Source organism: Bos indicus x Bos taurus, unplaced genomic scaffold (genome assembly GCF_003369695.1).
Source record: "Bos indicus x Bos taurus breed Angus x Brahman F1 hybrid unplaced genomic scaffold, Bos_hybrid_MaternalHap_v2.0 SuperScaffold_100126, whole genome shotgun sequence".
NCBI lineage: Eukaryota > Metazoa > Chordata > Mammalia > Artiodactyla > Bovidae > Bos > Bos indicus x Bos taurus.
The window spans coordinates 501979-525628 of record NW_020867066.1 but is presented as its reverse complement, the minus strand read 5'-3'; the positions used below and the strand labels follow the sequence as shown (position 1 = coordinate 525628).

The window sequence follows — 23650 nt, the reverse complement described above, 5'->3', positions numbered from 1 at the left end:
ATAGAAGTAGCTACTTTATTATTTATTTTTAAAAGTTTTACTAATTTTTATTACAGTATAGTTGTAGCATAACCATGTTGTGTTACTTTGTGCTGTTCAGGAAAGTGAACCAGTTATACGTATACATATATCCTCCCATTTTTTTATTTCTTTCCCATTTTGGTCACCACAGAGCACTGAATAGACTTCTCTGTGCTGTACAGTAGGTTCTCAAGTAGCGACTTTACATGAAAGTAAATAGACACTTACTTGTAATTAGATGTTTACAAGGAAATGCTAAGTCTTTTCTCTTGTTCCCTGTTAATTCATCTGTTGGCTGTAAAGCATACCAGAGTTTTAGATTATGGGACATACTGTAAGTAGTGATATTTGAAATATGGGGAAAGGAAAATCAACTACTTTTTATCAGTTTAGTTCAGTCTCTCAGTTGTGTCCGATTCTTTGCGACCCAATGGACTGTAGCATGTCAGGCCTTCCAACATCAGGCCCTTCAGCATCACCAACTCCTGGAGTTTACTCAAACTCATGTCCATTGAGTCAGTGATGGCATCCAACCATCTCATCCTCTGTCATATGCTTCTCCTCCCACCTTCAATCTTTCCGAACATCAGGGTCTTTTCAAATGAGTCAGCTCTTCACATCAGGTGGCCAAAGAATTGGAGCTTCAGCTTTAGCATCAGTCCTTCCAATGAATATTCAGGACTGATATCCTTTAGGATGGACTGGTTGGATCTCCTTGCAGTCCAAGGGACTCTCAAGAGTCTTCTCCAACACCACAGTTCAAAAGCATTGAGTCTTCAGCATTAGCTTTCCTTTGGTCCAACTCTCACATCCATACATGACCACTGGAAAAACCATAGCCTTAACTAGATGGACCTTTGTTGGCAAAGTAATGTCTCTGCTTTTTAATATGCTGTCTGGATTGGTCATTACTTTTCTTTCAAGGAGTATGTGTCTTTTTATTTTGTGGCTGCAGTCACCATCTGCAGTGATTTTGGAGCCCCCCAATAAATAAAGTCTGCCACTATTTCCACTGTTTCCCTATCTATTTGCCATGAAGTGATGGGACTGGATGCCATGATCTTAGTTTTCTGAATGTTGAGCTTTAAGCCAACTTTTTCACTCTCCTCTTTCACTTTCATCAAAGAGGCTCTAGTTCTTCACTTTCTCCCATAAGGATGGTGTCATCTGCATATCTGAGGTTATTGCTATTTCTCCTGGCAATCTTGATTCCAGCTTATGCTTCATCCAGCCCAGGATTTCTCATGATGTACTCTGCATATATGTTAAATAAGCCAGGTGACAATACACAGCCTTGACGTACTCCTTTCCGAATTTGGAACCAGTCTCTTATTCCATGCCCAGTTTTAATTGTTGCTTCCTGAGCTGCATACAGCTTTATCAGGAGGCAGGTCAGGTAGTCTTTTATTCCTATGTCTTTCAGAATTTTCCAGAGTTTATTGTGATCCATATAGTCAAAGGCCTTGGCATAGTCAATAAAGCAGAAATAGATGTTTTTCTGGAACTCTCTTGCTTTTTTGATGATTCCGTGGGGGTGGCAATTTGATCTCTGGTTTCTCTGCCTTTTCCAAAACCAGCTTGAACATCTGGAATTTTATGGTTCACGTATTGCTGAAGCCTGGCTTGGAGAATTTTGAGCATAACTTTACAAGCGTGTGAGATGAGTGTAATTGTGTGGTAGTTTGAGCATTCTTTGGCATTGCCTTTCTTAGGGATTGGAATTAAAACTTACCTTTTCCAGTCCTGTGGCCATTGCCGAGATTTCCAAATTTGCTGGTATATTGAGTGCAGCACTTTCACAACATCATCTTTTAGGATTTGAAATAACTCAACTGGAATTAATTATCATTTTTCTCCTGAGTCTTTATTAGGACTTTTAATTGAATTAGGAAAACCTAAAATGCGCCTGCAGTTTATACGATTTCCACCCTCCTCTGTGTTGTTTCTATTTCATGAGAAGAAAATAGTGTTTTTTATATTGTACTTTATAAATATATTTTGTGAAAGCATTGAGCTCTTACACAATCCATTGTATATGTGTAGTTACATATATATATATATACAAATTTATTGATTCTGTATTCTATATATGTAAATTTATGTATAAATTTTACTTATAGAATAAAATACACAGTATCTTTATAAACTGCCTACCATGCTTTAGCGTCATTGAGTATAAGGCAGAGATCTTGTGCTGAGTGATGTTTCTTTATTTCAGGGTTAATTGTATCTACCATCCTTTTTGGCATCATAAGATCTCTGTTGATATTCTATGTCCTTGTTAATTCTTCACAAACTTTGCACAACAAAATGTTGGAGTCCATTTTGAGAGCTCCGGTATTGTTCTTCAATAGAAATCCTATAGGTAAGTCAGACACCAAGTTTTTCTATGTCTTAACACTTTTAATGCCTAATTATGTTTGATAGTTGAAAATGGAAGAGATGCTAGGACAAAAATCACTGTGCATGTTGATTAGTTTTATATAAAAAGTTTCATAGCTATTTTTTCCTACCAGAGGAAATCTGAATATAGGAGTGTATGAGCTTTTCTTGCAATTTATGTGTATCAGTAACTGAATCAGAAATTGTCCTCAGAATAAGAGTGCTTTATTTTATAGTAAGCAGGCAAAGAAAAAGCTATTAGAAAGAATGAAACAAAGAATCAATACTTTTCCCCAAAGCAACATTTTAACAAGCTTTAGTTATAATCATCCATTCCTTTTTAAAATGGAAAGACCTTTAAGTTCTTAAGCTAGGGATGTGATTTTCCATAAACTCTTAATGTAACTTTAATTTGAAAACATTTTTATTTTGAGAAGTCTATAATGAAAGGAAAAACCATGATTCCCTTAGCTGTTCGTTAGTTATTTGTGAATCATTATTTTCTGTATCTTGCATGGTGCACAATAGGACTTTTTTTTGTAATCCCTTACAATAAAGCCTTAATAGCCATTTGCTAAATTATATGCAAAATGAGATTAGCACAGTGCAGAATTTTATTTGTTAAAAAACAAATTAAAAGTTTTAATTCCTTCTGTGAATTATAGAGTTCAGCAGATCAATTCATCCAATATCCAAATAATCTTATAATCTGTTTTACTAGTGGTTCATCTTGGGTTCTGTTGAAGAAGTATAATATAAATGTTAGGTGAGTCCTAGACTGCTAATTTGGAGAAGAAAATGGCAACCCACTCCAGTGTTCTTGCCTGGAGAATCCCAGGGACGGGGGAGCCTGATGGGCTGCCGTCTATGGGGTCACACAGAGTCGGACGTGACTGAAGTGACTTAGCAGTAGCAGCAGCAGTAAAGATAAATGAATGTATATTTTGCAGGATGGTTTAAGAGTCCATTTGTTGTGTGGCATATGAAACATCCAACAGATAATGATAACATGTTGAAATGTTTTTGACAAGTTTTGGAAGGTTGGCTGTGTTACATGGTATTAAGCTAACATGGTGTTAAGAAGGACCTTCTTCCAGGAACATCTCTATAGGAGACAGGCTGTGTGTGTCTTTGTTTCATTGCCCATTCATTTCTGGGACCACAGAGCTCTGACATGCGTTCATACTTTGAGGTTTACCTAAATAGTAATGGAAAATTAGTTAAAACACAAGATCAGTTAAATGTATACATCCTCCTCAATAAAATCCACTCTCTAGTTTTGCAATGGACTTTTGGTTATATTTAAGTGGTCTTGTGGTATGTGGCAGGTGGATCTTCAGTGTTAAGCAAGAGTGTCCCTGAAGGTTTCCTAGTGGTTGCTTCCTCTACCTTGAGGCCTTTGACCTGTCGTACTTCAGAAAGTAGTCTCCTGACCTGGCTTCCTACAAAGGGTTAGTTCATCAGTGTACATGCCTACGCTGTTCAGGTGGTTAGACTTGTGCTGAGGCCCAAGGTGGCTTTGTTTTTTTGCAAGTGATGATTGACAGGACCTGTCGAGGCAGGAATGAGGGCTGGAGGGAGGATAGGAATAAGCTCAGCATGGTCATCAACCAGCTGTGTGACCAAGGATAAAGCATGTAGATACTACTGGGCAGGCAAATCTCCAGGCAGGATGGTGCCATGGTTATAATTATGGATTCTAGAACCAGCTGTCTCGTTTCAGTCCTGTTGCTAGTTACTAATAGCAGTAGCCAGTTATAGTTATGTTAATCTTTATGTATGTGCTAGTTATTTCATTTCTCTGTGTCTCGATTTTCTAACCTGTAAAATATGAGGATACTGTTAACACACTGGCAAAGACTAGAGGTTGCTTCAAGAAAATTAGAGATATGAAGGGAACATTTCAAGCAAAGATGGGCACAATAAAGGGCAGAAATGGTACGGACCTAACAGAGCAGAAGATATTAAGAAAAGGTGCCAAGAATACACAGAAGAACTATACAAAAAACACCTTCATGACCCAGATAACCATGATGGTGTGATCACTCACCTAGAGCCAGACTTCCTGGAGTCTGAAGTCAGATAGGTGTTAGGAAGCATCACTACAAAAAAACTAGTGCACAATGGAGTATTACTCAGCCGTTAAAAAGAATACGTTTGAATCAGTTCTAATGAGGTGGATGAAACTGGAACCTATTATACAGAGTGAAGTAAGCCAGAAAGAAAAACACCAATACAGTATACTAACGCATATATATGGAATTTAGAAAGATGGTAACAATAACCCTGTATACGAGACAGCAAAAGAGACCCTGATGTATAGAACAGTCTTGTGGACTCTGTGGGAGAGGGAGAGGGTGGGATGATTTAGGAGAATGGCATTGAAATACGTATAATATCATATATGGAACGAGTCGCCAGTCCAGGTTCGATACACGATACTGGATGTTTGGGGCTGATGCACTGGGACGACCCAGAGGGATGGTATGGGGAGGGAGGAAGGGGGAGGGTTCAGGATGGGGAACACATGTATACCTGTGGCAGATTCATTTCGATATTTGGCAAAACCAATACAATATTGTAAAGTTTAAAAATAAAATTAAATTAAAAAAAAACTAAAACTAAAAAAAAAAAAAAAGCTAGTGCAGTTGATGGAGTTAGCTGAATTACTTCAAATTCTAAAAGATGCTCCTGTAAAAGTGCTGCACTCAGTATGCCAGCAAATTTGGAAAACTGTGGAAGTGGCCACAGGACTGGAAAAAGTCAGTTTTCCTTCCAATCCCAAAGAAAGGCAATGCTAAAGAATGTTCAAACTATTGCACAATTGCACTCATCTCTCATGCTAGCAAAATAATGCTCAAAATTCTCCAAGTGATGCTTCAATAGTACCTGAATCGAGAACTTCCAGATATTCAAGCTGGTTTTAGAAAAGGCAGAGGAACCAGAGATCAAGCTGCCAACATCTGTTGGATCATCAAAAAGGCTAGAGAGTTCCATAAAAATATCTACTTCTGCTTTATTGACTATGCAAAGGCCTTTGACTGTGTGGATCACAATAAACTCTGGAAAATTCTGAAAGAGATGGTATTACCAGACCACCTGACCTGCCTCCTAAGAAATCTGTATGCAGATCAAGAAGCAACAGTTAGACCTGGACATGAAACAATGGATAGGTTCCAAGTTCAGAAAGGAGTACGTCAAGGCTGTATATTGTCACCTTACTTATTTAACTTATATGCAGAGTACATCATGTGAAATCCTGGGCTGGATGAAGCTCAAGCCAGAATTAAGATTGCCAGGAGAAATATCAATAACCTTAGATATGCAGATGACACCACCATTATGGCAGAAAGCAAAGAGGAACTTAGGAGCCTCTTGATGAAAGTGAAAGAGGAGAGTGAAACAGCTGAGTTAAAACTCAACATTCGGAAAACTAAGATCATGACATCTGGTCCCATCATTTCATGGCAGATAAGTGGGGAAACAGTGGAAAGAGTGAGAGACTTCGTTTTCTTGGGCTCCAAAATCACTGCAGATGGTGACTGCAGCCATGAAATTAAAAGACGCTTGCTCCTTGGAAGAAAAGCTATGACCAATCTAGACAGCATATTAAAAAGCAGAGACATTACTTTGCTGACAGAAGTCCATTTGGTCAAAGCTATGGTTTTTTTAGTAGTCATGAATGGATGTGAGAGTAGGGCCATAGGAAAGCTAGTGCTGAAGACTTGATGCTTTTGAACTGTGGTGTTGGAGAAGATTCTTGGGAGTCCCTTGGACCTCAAGGAGATCCAACCAGTCCATCCTAAAGGAAATCAGTCCTGAATATTCACTGGAAGGACTGATGCTGAAGCTCCAATTCTTTGGCCACCTGAAGTGAAGAGCTGACTCATTTGAAAAGACCCTGATGTTGGGAAAGATTGAAGGTGGGAGGAGAGGGGGATGACAGAGGATAAGATGGTTGGATGTTATCATCGACTCGATGGACATGAGTTTGAGCAAGCTCTGGGAGTTGATGATGGACAGGGAGGCCTGGTGTGCTGCAGTCCATAGAGTTGCAAAGAGTCAGATATGACTGAGCAGCTAAATTGAACTGACTGATTCACACACTTGTGAATATCTCAGTACTGTGGGCATTAAACAGATTAATACATTTGTAACACTTAGCACATGGGCAATGCCTAAGGAACCTTAGCGAGGATGATGACATGGTGTCTGGGAACTTCGTCTCCTGTGAAAGGGAAGTAACTGCTGCTCTTTCCTATTCCACAAGACTCTTATGATAGTTAAATAAGACTGTTGAGGTCAACATCATGTGTAGATTTACTCAGCACATGTTGTTTGGTCCAGGCAGGAGCAGAGTATAGGATAATAAACTGCAGAGGGCCACACAGATCTCATCTTATTATGAAGCTGTAATGAGGAAATGATTGGAGGAGTCTGTGCTTTTATGTTGTGAAGTTGCTCCACTTTTGTCAATTAATTTGAAAACTACAGTCATGAAGTTGGGAGTATCAAGTGGGACTGGATTTCTGTTCTCAAAGCCTTTGATTGTTCATGACCACAGTTAACCAGACACTTTTGTATTCAATACCTGTGGGTATCTCCAGATGCTGACTTATTTTTCAAGGATTTGGGATGAAGTTTAAATCTTCAAGGTTACTAATCCTAGAGCAGATAGCACACTCAGGTATATTTTGTCTCCCCTCCTGTGTCTATTAACATGACTTCATTCCTTCAAGAAAATAGAAGCCCAAATGAGTACTGCAAAGATCGACCTAGTTTGTACAAAAGGTTTAGGGGCCATAAATTAATTACTCTTTTAGTGGTAGGTATATTAAATTGAACACTTTCCTGTGATCATTTTCAGAAGTTGAATTTGCAATAGATTATTTATGATGGACTTTGTTTCTGGCATGTTTTGTCATGAAGAGAAAACCACATATAGTAGTGTTACTTGTTACCAATTTCAAGCTTGTTCTGCTTGCCTCATGACAGCCCAGTAAGTCTTACAGATGAGGTACGGAGGCAAGGAATAACAACTTTATTTGGAAAGCTGGCAGACTGCGAAGATGGCAAACTAATGTCTCAAAATAACAATCTTATTGGGGTCTGGATTCCAGGTTCTTTTATAGAACAAAGAGGAAAGCAGGAAAGGAAGTCAAGTCAAAAGGCCATTTATCTTGCAAAATTGGAGAGGAATGTGTTCATTTCTTCTTTTCTGTAGCCATTCACAAGTGGCCAAGCTTAGACTGTCTCTCTGTGAGCAGAAAAAAGTCACTTTAGTTTAACATTCAGGCAGAGAAGTAGGATTCCCCAACAAAAGCGATGAGTAGCAAAAGCTAAAGTCAAAGAGATCCAACATGCAATCAAAACCGGCTCCTCCCTATTACAGTTCCTTTGATCTGCATCTCTGCTATCTGGGGCCAGTGTCCTGTGCTTTCTCATCCTGAGTCTCCACAGGGTGCACCACCCTTGCAGGAGTGTCTGCAGAGCCCTGATGGCTGCAGCATCCTTTGTTTACTGATGTGATAGGTGGCATTTATAGTTCACACCAAATATTTACTAGAAATTAGTTATCATTGTCTAATCTTACCGCCTTTAGGATATACTGTTATGGATTCTGAGAAGGGAAATAAAATCAACGATTATAAGTGATCCTTAGTCATTTAGTAATATTTCTGTTTTCCTGCCTACATCCTGCTGGTCTTCTTAGACGCTTAATCACAAATCTGTGTTTGTCACACCTGGTACACCTCTGAAAATAATGGCTTACTGCTACTTCTACTCTACTGCTAAGTCACTTCAGTCGTGCCCGACTCTGTGGGACCCCATAGACGGCAGCCCACCAGGCTCCGCCATCCCTGGGATTCTCCAGTCAAGAACACTGGAGTGGGTTGCCATTTCCTTCTCCAATGCATGAAAGTGAAAAGTGAAAGTGAAGTCACGCAGTCGTGTCTGACTCTTTGCGACACCATGGACTGCAGCCTACCAGGCTCCTCTGTCTATGGGATTTTCCAGGCAAGAGTACTGGAGTGGGGTGCCATTGCCTTCTGCAAATGGCTTACTACCCCAGTATTAAACTCACACTTGGATATGGCTGGAATCCACAATTTCCCAAAATGTGAGGGGATGTGAACCATCTGGAGGGGAAAAAAACTACAGAGAAATTATGTTTATTTTAAAAGTATCATGCCAAAATTAATCTTGATAACTAAAGCAAAATTAGTGTAACAATCAGGATTGACTTAAATATTTTGCAGGTGTTTATTACTGACTTAGCACTTGGAGTGAGTCTTAGATAAAAGATCTAAAAGGAAGGAACATTCTAAAATCCACCAACCCTTTCCAGTACTGCCACAAGATTTCCCCCATTCTTTTGAAAATCAGGGCTCAATTTCAACTCCCCACCCACTGACATTTGGTGATATTTTTGTTTCTCTTTAGGTGTCATCCTATTTTCTCTTTCTATTTACCACTTACATCTCCTTATTTCATTTTATGTGAATTTGTAATATGTTAAATTTGCTGATATTGTTTAGTCGCTAAGTCATGTCTGACCTTTTGTGTCCCTGTGGACTGTAGCTCACTAGGCTCCTCTGTCCATGGGACTTTGCAGGCAAGAATATTGGAGTGGGTAGTCATTTTAGTCTCCAGATGATCTTCCCAACCTAGGGATTGAAACTAGGAATCTCCCTGCACTGGCAGGCAGATTCTTATTCACTGTACCACCAGGGAAGCCCCTAAATAGATATGTTTTAAAAAATATTGTTTTGATTATTTCATGAATTGTTTCTCTTAAAGCTCCTACCTGAAGAAATGAGTAATTTTTTATACCTTGTTCTTGCAGGAAGAATTTTAAATCGTTTTTCGAAAGACATAGGTCAAATGGATGACTTACTGCCCTTGACATTTCTTGATTTCATCCAGGTAACGTAGCAGTCCTGTCAGAGCTCTCACAGGGAGAAGCAGGTGCCTGTTTCTTAAGGCCTTTTCACAGGGGCTGAGGGTGGGCCTTTCAAACTGGTGATGTGTTCTATTATCTTCATTAAGAGGCTGTGTTTGTAAGAGAGAGGTATGGCTGTGATTGGGAGGCTGAGTTAACATGAGTAACACCTGGACAGGAGTGGCTACACAGTCACGTCAAGGTTGGTCTGAAGCAGTGACATGCTGGGTAAGTGGTTCTCCCTCTGCCTTCCAGGTGTCTGGTGTGGATTCTCTTTACTGTGAGCACATTTCATAACAGAGAGACAATCATTTCTCACAGAAAGATAGCCTTGATAAACTAAATTATGCATTGTATTGGCCTTCCTAGGTGGCTCAGTGATGAAGTTTCCTGCAGATACAGGAAACACAAGAGACAAGAGTTCAGTCCTTGGGTGAAGAAGAACCCCTGGAGAAGGAAATGGCAACCCACTCCAGTATTCTTGCCTGAAAAATCTCATGGACAGAGGATCCTGGCAGGCTGTAGTCTATGGTGTTTCATGGACTCAGACATGACTGAGCACCAGCACGATGCATTGTATTACCACAGAGGGCACATATTTACTGCATGGTTTTATTTGGATAAAGCCATATGTGGTTACTTACAAAGAAAAGATTGGTAAAAATAAGTTTAAAATAATACTTTAGCAAGGACAATGTTGTTGTTTAGTCACTAAGTTGTGTCCAACTCTTTTGTGACCCCATGGACTACAGCCCTGCAGGCTCCCCTGTCCATGGGATTTCTAAGGCAAGGGTACCCCAGTGGGTTGCCATTGCCTAGGGGATCTTCCTGACCCAGGGATCAAACCTGTGTTTCCTTTATTGGCAGGTGAATTCTTTACCACTGAGCCTCCTGGGAGGTCCAACAAGGACTACAGAGACCATTTATTGAGGATACAAAGCCTTTAAGCCAGTAATTTGATTCTGGGATCAAAGTCATCTCAGAAAATGCCCTTTGTTTTTGTAGGCTTTTTTCTTTTCACGGGTTGATTGCTCTGCCTTGAGATGTCTTAAAGAAAGGAGAGAGAGAGAGAGAGAGAGAGAGAGAGACCTGTGCAATACCTTCTATCCAGCCTCTGTTTTGTCTGTGAACTTGAGGTTCTAAAGAATGATGTTGTGTCATCTCCGCTCTCATCTCATTTAGTATCGTTGCTCACATGGGCTGTTTTTTTCTGTTATTTAATTCTGTCTACTTTTCAGTGATTAAGTTTGAGGGGAGTTTTCCTTTTCTTCCCAAGTGTTAATATTGGAAATGAAATGGATTATGAAAGACTGCACACAGAAATGCAGCAGTGAACTTCTCAGTGCAGACAAAATAGCCTGTGGGCAAGGCTTCCACTGTTACCAATGTGAACAAAGCTGAGAGGCAGAGGCAGAGGACTTGTACTGCAAATATGTCTGATTGTTTTCTTTTTTGCAAACTTATTTTGTAAATGTGCCCTGCTGGGTTTAACTATGTAATTTATTCCCAGAAACAATTTTTTCCTAAAAACAGGGCCACATTTTAACAGTGATTATGAATTACTTTGAAAAGATTTTGTGAAAGGTTCTGTTTCTTTGCTATGGCAAGGTAGGCCAAGGTTGGGTTTCAGCCATGTACTTAGCTCATGGTGAGTTAGTGGTCATATCAGAATTGTTACATGTTTTTGCATGACAGATAGAGACAGGGATAGATGCTACCTGATTTCAGTAGGAAACATTCTCATTAAAGAGGAGAGAAAAGTCTAGTCTTGCTGATTTGCAACCGCAGCTCTGCCACTTGTAGTCCAATTATCTTGAAGTTGAAGGTAGAGGTGTCCTGCGGGTCATTGGAAGTAAGATTCTGGTGTTTGAGGGGGAGATCTAGGATGAGCATAGAGCCTATGTACCCTTCACTGAGCTGTAGTAGCTGAATCTGTGAGGATGACAAGATAGCCCAGAGAGAGGGAAGCATTTTCAGGGGCCAAGATAAGAAGACTCGATATTAGAGAGTAAATAGAGAAGGGGGAGGAGAGTAGACTCACGGTGAATAGCAAGGGAGAAAGAAGGAGGTAGGTTGTAGAATCAAGGAAGGACAGGTCTGCTCAATGCAAATGAGAAGGTGAGTCCATGGAAAGTTGTTGGTTGATTTGGAATCAGGTGTTGGTGACCGGAGAAGCAGGTTTCAGATGTGAGGAGGCCAGAGTGCAAAGGGCTGAGAATCCAGGAGGTGTGAAGGGAGTTGAGGTGAAGACAGGCTACTCCTGGAAGGAGTTTGACTGAAGCATGAGAGAGGCCCATCTGGAATGTAGGGTCTGAGGGGGTGTTGCTGGTTGTTGGGGTGTATAGTTTGTGAGTTGGGTGTGTGTGTGAGGTGGTGGGTGGTTTTTTCCCTCTCTCCCTCCTTCCCTTTAACAAACAGGGGTTAGAGTTGAGGCCCTGAGGTACAGGGGTGAGTCAGGCATGAAGCCCTCCCCTCATGGGTCTCCTCCAGCTCCCCCAGAGAAGGAAGACATCCAGAAACTCACCCCTTGCTCCTTGGGAATCCTAATTGTGGGAGCCCTGTGGAGGAAGTCCTGGAAGGCAAACTGGATGTGGAGGCTGGAGGCAGTTAGGGAGCCTGTTCCAGGAGGTGGCAGAGCTTCTAGGAGGTGACCTTTGATACCAGATGAGAAGGAAAGGCTGCTGCTGTGGATGCTGGGTCTGGAGGTGCTGCTGATTCTTGTGTGGGAACCAGTGTTTCTATCACCAGCTGAGAGGGGGAAGGGAAGAGGCTGGAAGGGAGTTGTTCAGTTTTGTTTTAAAGGATATAGTTCATGCGGAGAGTTTCCAAACTCGGTTTTGATGATTCTGCTTGTCCTTGGTGTATTTGATAAACCTTGGAAGGTTCTTGATCATTTTTATTTTTATTACTTCTAAAGAGTCCATTTCATATACTTTTCCTCATTTAATTCCTTCTCATTCCCTTAAATCATATCTCAGATAATTTATTTAATATTTTGTAATAGTGATGCCAAGTGTGGCTAAAGAAAACCCTGGGTTCTGAGTAGTGGGTCTACACTTCAGGACAGAACATCTACTCAGACGATGTCACTCAGAGACCATATCCCAACAGAGGGTGATCATGTGTGTGTACACCATCCTGTACACTGACTCTTACAGATACCAGATATGTTGCCTGTTCAGTCACGTTATATGAGTTGTTGGGCAAATTGGAGCTGTTCACCATTTCAAAAAGGATGAAGGAAAAGCAGCACAAAAACCGATTTATGTCTTATTATTCCACCTGGTAATCATTTATGATGGCAAAAGCTTTAAAGTGCAGTGGGAGCCCTGCAGTCTCCCTTTCCAAGCTTGAATCCCAGCTTTCCTTCTTCCTGTCTCTGCCCCACAAAGCCAGTCTCCTCTCAGTAAAATAGAGAAAGTAATGCCAACTCTATAAATGTTGTTGGGAAGATGAAATGAAATTGTTTTAATGTTATTCTTTGCATAACATCTAAATGCATGTTGAGCACTAAGTAATGGGTACTTACTTTTAAAACACCGTATGTGTTTTTAAGTGAGGAAAATTGTCTGGTGACACTGGCATTATGTTGCATTAAAGTTATTGTCAGACACAGTTTCCAGGCCCATAAATACCTTTCATGTGTCTGTATTGCATTGGAGAAGGAAATGGCAACCCACTCCAGTGTTCTTGCCTGGAGAATCCCAGGGACGGGGGAGCCTCATGGGCTACCGTCTATGGGGTCGCACAGAGTCAGACACGACTGAAGCGACTTAGCAGCAGCAGCAGGTTTGTAATTCTTGAAGATTTTAATGGACACATTCTTTTGTAGACTCACAGAATAAAAACAGTTGTTTTCAAAATTGACCATTGTGCACTAAATATTTCAAATTAATGTAATTTTCATGCAATTTCCCAAGGTTCCAAATGACATTGAGTAAGGAGTCTCAATTATGTACAGTTCTTGTCACTGAAATTATCACCTCCTTGAAATCTTCCTGCTAGTTAAACAAGTGAAAATGAAAGTAAGATGTGGAAGTTAGAGTTAGGCATTTTAATTATCCTTCAATTAAAAATAAATACATTTAAAAATACCCAAAAATAGCTTATTAAATTTCAAAAAAAGAATTGGGACTGCTTTGAGTATGAGAAGTTAAACACAGCTGCCCTCAGCAAAATGCTGTAATTTGTTGAGGAAAATTGAATTCCAAAACCTTTCTTCCTCACACACCCCTCATTCAGGAAGAGAAAACAACAACAGCAACAACAAAAAAAACCAACAACTTGGCTGAGCTTAAATAACTGTGCATGTCCTTTCCCCCTTCATGGATCACAGCCTCGTTGTGGTGAAGGGCTTGTGTAACTCAGTGAAGCTGTGTGCCATGTCATGCAGGGCCAACTAAGATGGACAGGTTATAGTGGAGAGTTCTGACAAAACGTGGTCCACTGGTGGAGGAAATGACAAACCACTCCAGTATTCTTGCCATGAGAACCCTATGAATAGTATGAAAAGGCAAAAAGATATGATACCAGAAGATGAGCCCGCCAGGTTAGAAGGTCTCCAGTATGCTACTGGGGAAGAGTGGAGGGCAATTGCAGAAAGAATGAAGCACTTGGGCTGAAGAAGAAATGATGCTCAGTTGTGGAAGTGTCTGTTGGTGAAAGCAAAGTCCAGTGCTAAAAAGAACAATATTGCATAGGAACCTGGAATTTTAGGTCCATGAATCAAGGTAAATTTGATGTGGTCAATCAGGAGGATGGCAAGAGTAAACATAAGCATCTTAGGAATCAGTGAACTAAAATGCAAGGGAATAGGTGAATTTAATTCAGATGACCATTGTATCTATTTCTGTAGGCAAGAATCCCTTAGAAGGAATGGAGTAGCTCTCACAGTCAACAAAAGAGTCTGAAATGCAGTACTTGGGTGCAAACTCAAAAACGACAGAACGAACTTGGTTCACTTCCAAAGCAAACCATTCCACTTCACAGTAATACAAGTCTATGCCCCAATTACTGATGCCAGAGAAGCTGAAGTTGAATGGATCTGTGAAGACCTAAAACACCTTCTAAAACTAATACCAAAAAAGATATCCTTTTCATTATAGGGAATTGGAATGTAAAAGTAGAAAATCAAGACATACCTGGAGTAATAGGCAACTTTGGCCTTTGGTGTGCAAAATGAAGCAGGGAAAAGGCTAAATGAGTTTTGTCAAGAGGGTACACTGGTTGTAGCAACCACCCTCTTCTGGCTAAACAGGGGATGGTTCTACACATGGACATCATGAAATGATCAATACTGAAATCAGATTGATTATGTCCTTTTCAGCCAAAGATGGAGAAGCTCTATACGGTTAACAAGAACAAGACCTGAAATTGACTGTGGCTCCAACCATCAGCTCCTTATTGAAAAATTCAGGCTTAAACTGAAGAAAGTTGGGAAAACCAATAGGCCTTTCATCTTTGACCTAAATCAAATCCTTTACGGTTATACAATGAGGGTGATGAACAGATTCAAGGGGTTAGATGTGGTAGACAGGGTGCCTGAAAAAACTATGAACAGAATGCTCTGTTGCTGTTGCTGTTTAGTCGCTAAGTTGTGTTTGACTCTTTGTGACCCCATGGACTGTAGCCCTCCAGGCTTCTCTGTCCATGGGGTTTCCCAGGCAAGAATACTGGAATGGGTTGCCGTTTCCTTCTCCACAGGATCTTCCTGATCCAGTAATCAAACCCGCATCTCCTGCATTGGCAGGCAAATTCTTCACCACTGAGCTGCCAGGGAAGCCCAGCAAGCACTTTTAGGATCTTTTAATGATCGTTAGAACTGGACATGGAACGACTGACTGGTTCCAAATAGGAAAAGGAGTACGTAAAGGCTGTATATTGTCACCCTGCTTACTTAACTTATATGCAAAGTACATCATGAGAAACGCTGGGCTGGAAGAAGTACAAGCTGGAATCAAGATTGCTAGGAGAAATATCAATAACCTCAGATATGCAGATAACACCACCCTTATGGCAGAAAGTGAAGAGGAACTCAAAAGCCTCTTGATGAAAGTGAAAGTGGAGAGTGGAAAATGTTGGCTTAAAGCTCAACATTCAGAAAACAAAGATCATGGCATCTAGTCCCATCACTTCATGGGAAATAGATGGGGAAACAGAGGAAATAGTGTCAGACTTTATTTTTCTGGGCTCCAAAATCACTGCAGATGGGGACTTAAGCCATGAAATTAAAAGATGCTTACCCCTTGGAAGAAAAGTTATGTCCAACCTAGATAGCATATTCAGAAGCAGAGACATTACTTTGCCAACAAAGGTCCGTCTAGTCAAGGCTATGGTTTTTCCGGTGGTCATGTATGGATGTGAGAGTTGGACTGTGAAGAAAGCTGAGCGCCGAAGAATTGATGCTTTTGAACCGTGGTGTTGGAGAAGACTCTTGAGAGTCCCTTGGACTGCAAGATCCAACCAGTCTATTCTGAAGGAGATCAGCCTTGGGATTTCTTTGGAAGAACTGATGCTAAAGCTGAAATTCCAATACTTTGGCCACCTCATGTGAAGAGTTGACTCATTGGAAAAGACTGATCCTGGGAGGAATTGGGGGCAGGAGGAGAAGGGGACGACAGAGGATGAGATGGCTGGATGGCATCATGGACTCGATGGACGTGAGTCTGAGTGAACTCTGGGAGTTGGTGATGGACAGGGAGGCCTGGTGTGCTGCAATTCATGGGGTTGCAAAGAGTTGGACACGACTGAGCAACTGAATTGAACTGAATAATCATTCTGCTCTCCAAACTGAGTGGGCTGTTATTCCCTAATTAGCTGGGAATGTAGAACTGGTCCCCTCATGGGAGAGGCCAGATATGACCACAAGAAACCCAACAGTGTAGAAAATGCAGACAGAAGGGCAAATATATAAAAGAGGAATATAATTTAGATATTAATTTTTTAAATGTGAATTTTATCTCTATATGTGTTACAGTATCAGGCAGAAATTAAAAGAAAAGACTTGGGGTCATAATGACTGAATTGTGTGAATTTGGGCAAATCAATAAGCCTCTCTGAGCATCAGTTTCCTGCTTTGTAAATGGAGAGCATAATCCTTCCTCCTGTTGATGTAAGAATGAGATTACATAAAGCCTGTGAAATACTTGAGATTGGGACTCATGGCAAGTCTTATAAAATGTCTTTTGTAATTGATATTTGAGAGCATGGGGTGACCATCACTTCTTTGCTTTTTGGCTACTTTTAGAGAACTGTGGAACTTCTGTGTTATGAGAAAACTTGTCATGGCCTCTAGCAATAAAGCAAAGTCTTATTTTTCGATTTTTTTGTTTGCACAAGGTTTTAAACAAGACCTTTAACGTTTTCACAAGCATTATTTTCTTTTCTTTGCTGCTTTTTTGTATATTTCATTTACAATTCATTTAGATGCCAGTGGCTTGTCATAAACAGCTGCTCATAGCATAGTATCCTTTTGGAGGATGAAAGGTGCTCATGAGACTTCCTTCTATAGGTAGTGATGACATGTCCTCTGCCTTAGTCATCCTGACATCCTAACCAGGCTGCTTGCTTCCAACAAGAAGGCCAACCTGTGGACACAGTGGAATTTCCTGAGATTCATGAGTTTACAAAATCTAGATTTTGTACTTCCACTGGTATCAATATACCAGTTCATGGTGCAAGAAATAGAAACTGTCAAATTGTTCTCTTTGGATTATATTGAATAATCTGGTTTGGTTTTGTTGATTCAGAGGTCCATCACTTTTTCCCTTAGTCTCCCATAAATACTTAGTAGTGTCAAAACGGTAAGTCTTCACTAAGACAAAGGATAACTTGAAAGATAAAGAAGATATGGAATAAGGAAAGAAACGTCTCTTTAAAAAAATTTAAAAAGGAAAGAAACATCTCAAAAAATGTTACTTACTGCCATGTCCCTAAGTTTATCAATCTTTGGAAGGCCTAGAGTGGGGAGGATAATACAGAGAGGACAAAAATTGTAGTAGGAATGAAGTTTATTGGCCATATTATTTTAAAAGTGCATCTTCAAACAAAATAGACCTCCAAAATGATTTTCACTGTGACCAAAGGAAAGCCACAGTCACTTTGGTACATGTGACATCATCACCTCATCTAGGAAAAGTAGAACCTGCTCTGGTATGTCTCTAGATAATAGTAAGCTGTTATAGTAGTTAGAATGATTGGTCTCTTAGGGCTCAACTTCATGAGATTCTTAATATTTGGGGAGCTCATAAATCTATGAATATCTCATCCCTCCTCCCCTGGCTGCTGGCATGCAGAGCACACTGGAGGGTGGTGATGATGGAGTTGGGGTTTCAGTTTGTTATGTTTGAACTGGTTAACACTTTATGTACATGACGTAAAGTGTAATGTACATCATTTAATTCTTACCACCATTCTTTTATGTTTTTGGTATATCCCAGTTTTTACTAAGATTGAGAGTGGGTGTAGATTCTTACCCTCCCTGTTAATAATATTCAGGAAGTTTAGCCCTAAACCCTGTCTCAGCACAATACTGGGCTAGTGGAATTTCCCCTCCAGATATAGGCTGTCATTCTCTACAAACTAAATAATTTTTATGAATTGTGAAAAATCATCATTTTCTCTCACGTGAAAGATTTCATCTAAAATTTTTTTAATATATATTTTCATGTGGATTCATAGACTTGGGTTAGAATTTCCCAAATGGTATGTATGCTCCAAATGGGAAATATTTAAAAATAATGATTCTCCTTACTTGAGATGCATCAGGACTTGAGTCACTTGCTTCTGGGTCAATATACTTTTTTCTATATACCCATCATTGTCTCTGTGCCTGTGAGACAGAGGTTCAGAAGCACTGGCTATGTTGGTGTGGTCCATCAGATGGGCCTGAAGTCTAACCAGGAAATTATGTATGTAGCTTGAATTGGGCTTTTTGGAATTCGTGGGCATGTAGGAGAAAGAAATGAGATTGGCTTCAAGGAAGAGATGTTTATTGCACCAGAATCATTTGTTTCCTTCTTCAAATGACTTTTTGTTTAGATACTATTTTCATCTTCTGGCAACTTCTACAGAGGGTTTGCAATAGCTGGCAATAAAAGATTCATATATGTATACATATAACTGTAAACCCGTACCCAAATATGTATATATAAATAATATTCAGTCCATAATGTGGAAGGCAATGGCAACCCACTCCAGTACTCTTGCCTGGAAAATCCCATGGACAAAGGAGCCTGGTAGGCTGCAGTCCATGGAGTCGCACAGAGTCAGACATGACTGACCCAACTTGGCAGCAGCAGCAGCAGCATAGTATTACCTATAAGTAGATGTTAGAGACATCCTCTTTTAATTGCTTCAGAATTCGGGGGCATGGACTCTGAAGGATGTAAGCTAACCTCAGAGCTTCTGAGAGCATTAGTAATGAGTCTTCAATGCATACCTAAGGCAAATGCATTGGCTCAGCTTCTGTGGAGCCCTTCATTTTGATTTTCCTCTGCTTCCCAGGTTATATGACAGGCTGGGTTCGTCTTAAAAGGCCCTCACCTGTGAAAAGCCAGATTATTGGAACTGATGAATGTTACACATCAAATGGTGTGAGTCAGCTAAAAAAGCTGACAACCAACAATTGCAAGCCAGGTGACTTAATACCAGACATAGAAGGAGTTGGTAGGACCCCTCTGCATAAGCATGAAAGTTGTAGCCGATGGAATGCAAACTTAATGCAGTGGCTGTAAGCAGTTGTTCATTTGTAGGTCTAGTAGAGTGGTCAGTCAGGCCTATATTTCTCCACTTATGACTGTAATGTATTCCTTCATAATCCCATCCTCTTCGCTCTAGGTTTTATTTTGATACAACAGCAGATGTGGGAGAAACAGGAAAAGCACATGGGTCTCCATCCAGATAATAGAGTTTGGCTCCCAAGGGCTCCTGGACACAGAGTCACAGCTCTGGACGTTTCCTCCTCCTTCCAGGCTCCTCCTGCCTGCGGCTGTGGCTCTGGGATTCCCTGGGTACAAACCGCTCCTGTCTTTGTCCTTGACTTGCAGTCATTCCTGGGAAAATGTAGGACAGCCACTTGCCCTCCCATCTTTATGTCGTATCTGTAAATGAAAGTGAAGTTCTTACTTTTCTCATTCACAAGATGGTTGTGAAGATCCTCTGAAAAAACTGATCAGGAAGAACAGTGAAATGATAACCCGAGTCTCTGTGATACAGACATTACCCTCCTAACCCATCCCTCAAAGACACACCTGGGCCAGCTGCCCTGGGTGACAAGGTGGGGAGCCCCTAGGGTGGTGAGCATGGGATGTAGGTTCTGGTTCTGAGAGGACCCAGAACAACCAGTGTTAACTCAGACAGACATCTTAACTTCTCATCTCAGCTCCTTTTTCGTCAAAATTTCCATCAATTCTAGTTACTGCCCACAAGTTATTCTTGCCACTCTTTCTATTGTTAAACCAGCCTGTAAAATTCAGACATAAGTTTCTTCTTAGAATTGTCTAAAAATGTTCCTGAATTCTTCCCTTTGTTTTTCCAGCACTCTCTGCCTTGTGCAGGTCACTATGGATTTGTATCCACCTGAGATTACAAATTTTGGAAGCCTTGGCCCAGACTGAATCTGCACATACCCACCACTCCACCCCACTGTCATAGCAAGCAGATAACTATTGATTGCATTCTTAAAAAGTAAGGGTATCATAATTTTCCTGATAAAGATGGATGCTTAAATCAGCATCAACCAATGATTTTGTCTTCTATTCTACCTTCTGTCTTTTTTTGATTGAGATCATTTCCTAAGATAGAATCATCTCATGGGATAATGTGATGGTTAAGAGAACATTCATGGAACTCAGCACAGTGTCTTACATACAGTAGACACATGGTAAATGGGATCTGCTGTTGTTATAATCATTAGCCATTGGAACAGGCATTTTAAATACTTACTATAATGATAGAAAGATGGCTATATATTGGGGGCAAGCTTAAATATATCATAAAGGCTCATGACATGGGCTGCCCAGCTTCATGATTGAGGCTTTGCAGTCTCCATCAAGTTGATTTCCTCTCCCTGTGCCTCACTCTCTCCATCTGTAAAATGAGACAATACTGTTACTAGATAGAGCTATTATGAGGATTAATCAGTTAATACACATGAAAGTTTGAACACAGTCAACATTTAGTGTATGTTAACTATGGATAGTAAATTCTAGAAAGAGGAATTCCTACATCTGAAGGTCAGCATTTAAATTTTGTCCTACTTTTATGGACACTGAATTTGTAATTAACCACTTCTTTATCCCTCCATGCATTGCTGAGGCTTCTGCATTCCTCACCTGTGATACCTGCTCGCTCATCTCTCTAGTACCACCTGCTGACTCCTGACAGTTGGTATTGAGCTCCTACTCTCTGAACCTCAAATATTCATCTCTGTTAAAACTAGTAATGCCTGCCTCATAGGGCTACTGAGTTTATCACAAGAGCTGATACCTAGAAAGTTCTTATCATCGTGTTTGAGTCACGCACTAAATATCATGCCAGTGAGTAAAGTTGCACAGTCGTGTCTGACTCATTGCGATCCCATGGACTGTAGCCTACCAGGCTCCTCCATCCATGGAATTTTCCAGGTAAGAGTACTGGAGTGGGTTGCTATTTCCTTCTCCAGGGGATCTTCCCAACCTGGGGATTGAATCCAGGTCTCCCCCATTGCAGGCAGACACTTTAGCATCTGAGCTACCAGGGAAGCCCTAAATATCATGAGGACCACCTATAATTTTATTTCTTTGGAAGGAAAAGCATTCCCTGCTGTCCCAACAAGTCTTTTTGAGGAAAAGAGTTTAATCCCAAGAGAACAAACCCATTACAGTTTATACTTGAAAGTACCCTTCATAAGGAGGCCTCTGTATCTATTTTTGCTATGTCAGACATTTCTTCTTATGATTGGTGTTGTGGGCGTGATCGTGGCTGCAATTCCTTGGACTGCTATACCAGTGATTCCGCTTGGCATCATTTTCTTTGTTCTCCAGTGGTATTTCTTAAGGACATCACGAGATGTGAAACGCCTGGAATGTACAAGTGAGTACCGGGGCTCTCAGGTTGGGATGGCAGTGCAGGCTGGCATCTATTTATGCCATAATTAACAAGACCCCTGAAATTCTACAGACTCTGTCTTCTGCAATTTCTCACAAGTTAACATTAGGTAATTGAATGTTATGGCCACTGTGAGTCAGTGTGGTTCTTAAGGCAAATAGAGCTGGTGGCAGGTCAGCTGTGGCTTTGCATTTTAGCACAAGGGGGATGGATGTGAGCATCATGGTACAGGGACTATTTCTGTCTTGTTCATGACGTATTTCCTAACACAGAGTATCCACTCTATAAATACTTTTCTTAAAAATATTTTTTCATGTAGCAACTAATGTAGAAGGAAAATAGACAATTTTTCTCCTCCTGAAGTTACCAGAAATGACAAGGAAAGGATGAGGTTAGAAAAGGAAAGGAGACCTTAGGAAATTTATATCAGAAGTGATATATTTGAAAAATACTTTTTTTTCACATGTTCAAGTAAGTTGCAGTTGTTAAATGTATTGAAAAGACATATGTTAGTCACTCAGTTGTGTCTGACTCTTTGCGACCCCATGGACTGTAGTTGACCAGGCTCCTCTGTCCATGGAATTCTCCAGGCAAGAATACTGGAGTGGGTAGCCATTCCCTTCTCCAGAAGATCTTCCTAACCCAGGGACTGAAGCCAGTTCTGCTCCACTGCAGGTGGTTTCTTTACTGTCTTATCCACCAGGGAGGCCCTACTGAAAAGATAATCCTGTTATTTGCAAGTTTGCTCTTTATCATTACTAGTATTTGGGGTGATACCAAACTGTTTGTGTGCCCTCCCATGTCTTAAAGCTATTCATATAAACGATGCTGAAAAGAATCCGAGGACACAAGGGTGGGATCTGTTTAGTATGCATTTAGTTTATTACCCCATTCAGCTTCCTAGATTTAGAATAATGGGGAACAGGGATTTCCCTGGTGGTCCTGTGGTTAAGACTCTGTGCTTCTGCTGTGGGGAGCACAGCTTCAATCCCTGGTCAGGGAACTAAGAACCTGAAAGTTGCAGCCAAAACAAACAAAAATAATAGAATAATGGGAATCACATTTTATGACTAATCATTCTCAGTTCAGTTCAGTCACTCAGTCGTGTCCAACTCTTTGCGACCCCATGAAGCACAGCAGGCCAGGCCTCTCTGTCCATCACCAACTCCCAGAGTCCACCCAAACCCATGTCCATTGAGTCCGTGATGCCATCCAACCATCTCATCCTCTGTTGTCCCCTTCTCCTCCTGCCCTCAATCTTTCCCAGCATCAGGGTCTTTTCCAATGAGTCAGCTCTTCGAATCAGGTGGCCAAAGTACTATAGTTTTAGCTTCATTCTATTGTGCAGATGATTACAGAGGATGAAATAATTGAATTTATCTCATTATTAATGCATATATTTCATCAATATGAAAACTAATAAGGAAAGTAGAATTATTATATATTTTTAAAAGTTATAAAAACTATAGCCAAGAAGTTAGGGAATATGTTTGTATCAGAGACCTCAACCATAAATGTGTGTGTATGTGTTAGTCACTCAGTTGTGTCCAACTCTCTGTGACCCCATGGACTGCAGCCAGCCAGGATCATCCATCCATGGAATTCTCCAGGCAAGAACACTGGAGTGGGTTGCCATTTCCTTCTCCAATGCGAATTTCAGTAGTAGCAGTTTAGTTGCTAAGTTGTCTCTGACTCTCGAGACCCAGCAGACTGCAGCCTGCTAGGCTCCTCCGTCCATGGGATTCTCCAGGCAAGAATACTCGAGTGGGTTGCCATTTCCCTCTCACAACCATACATAATTCTTGCAAATGAACACCAACTTAACCTTCTAGAAACCAAGCCAAGAAGAGAAGAATATTGAGCCCCAAGTTTCTTTGTATATACCAAGTGGAAAAAATCTCAGTTCATCCAGTCAAAGGAGTTTTTTTTCACTGTTGCATTTGCATGTTTTGTTTTTAAAATAACACTTAAGATGTTTCCTTGGTTACTCAGGTGGTAAATAATCTTCCTGTAATGCAGGAGACCCTGGTTCAATCCCAGGGTCAGGAAGTTACCCTGGAGAAGGAAATGGCAACCCACTCCAGTATTCTTGCCTGGAGAATTCCATGGACAGAGGATCTTTGTGGGCTACAGTCCATGGGGTCACAAAGAGTTGGACATGACTGAGTGACTAACACTTTGACTTTTTAAAGAGATATTTATTCTGCTGCTGCTGCT

The 23650-nt window shown here is 40.7% G+C and overlaps 1 protein-coding gene across 3 annotated transcripts in view; it reads left to right on the top strand.

The window, feature by feature from the left end:
- The window catches only part of LOC113888431 (multidrug resistance-associated protein 4-like), a 155739-nt gene that overhangs the window by 59821 nt on the left and 72268 nt on the right, over nucleotides 1–23650 (top strand). For all 3 annotated transcript variants that reach the window (XM_027535557.1, XM_027535558.1, XM_027535555.1), the window contains 3 exons: nucleotides 2240–2386; nucleotides 9251–9330; nucleotides 21268–21418. In XM_027535557.1, coding sequence (XP_027391358.1) covers nucleotides 2240–2386; nucleotides 9251–9330; nucleotides 21268–21418 — 378 coding nt within the window. The remainder of the gene's footprint in view (nucleotides 1–2239; nucleotides 2387–9250; nucleotides 9331–21267; nucleotides 21419–23650) is intronic.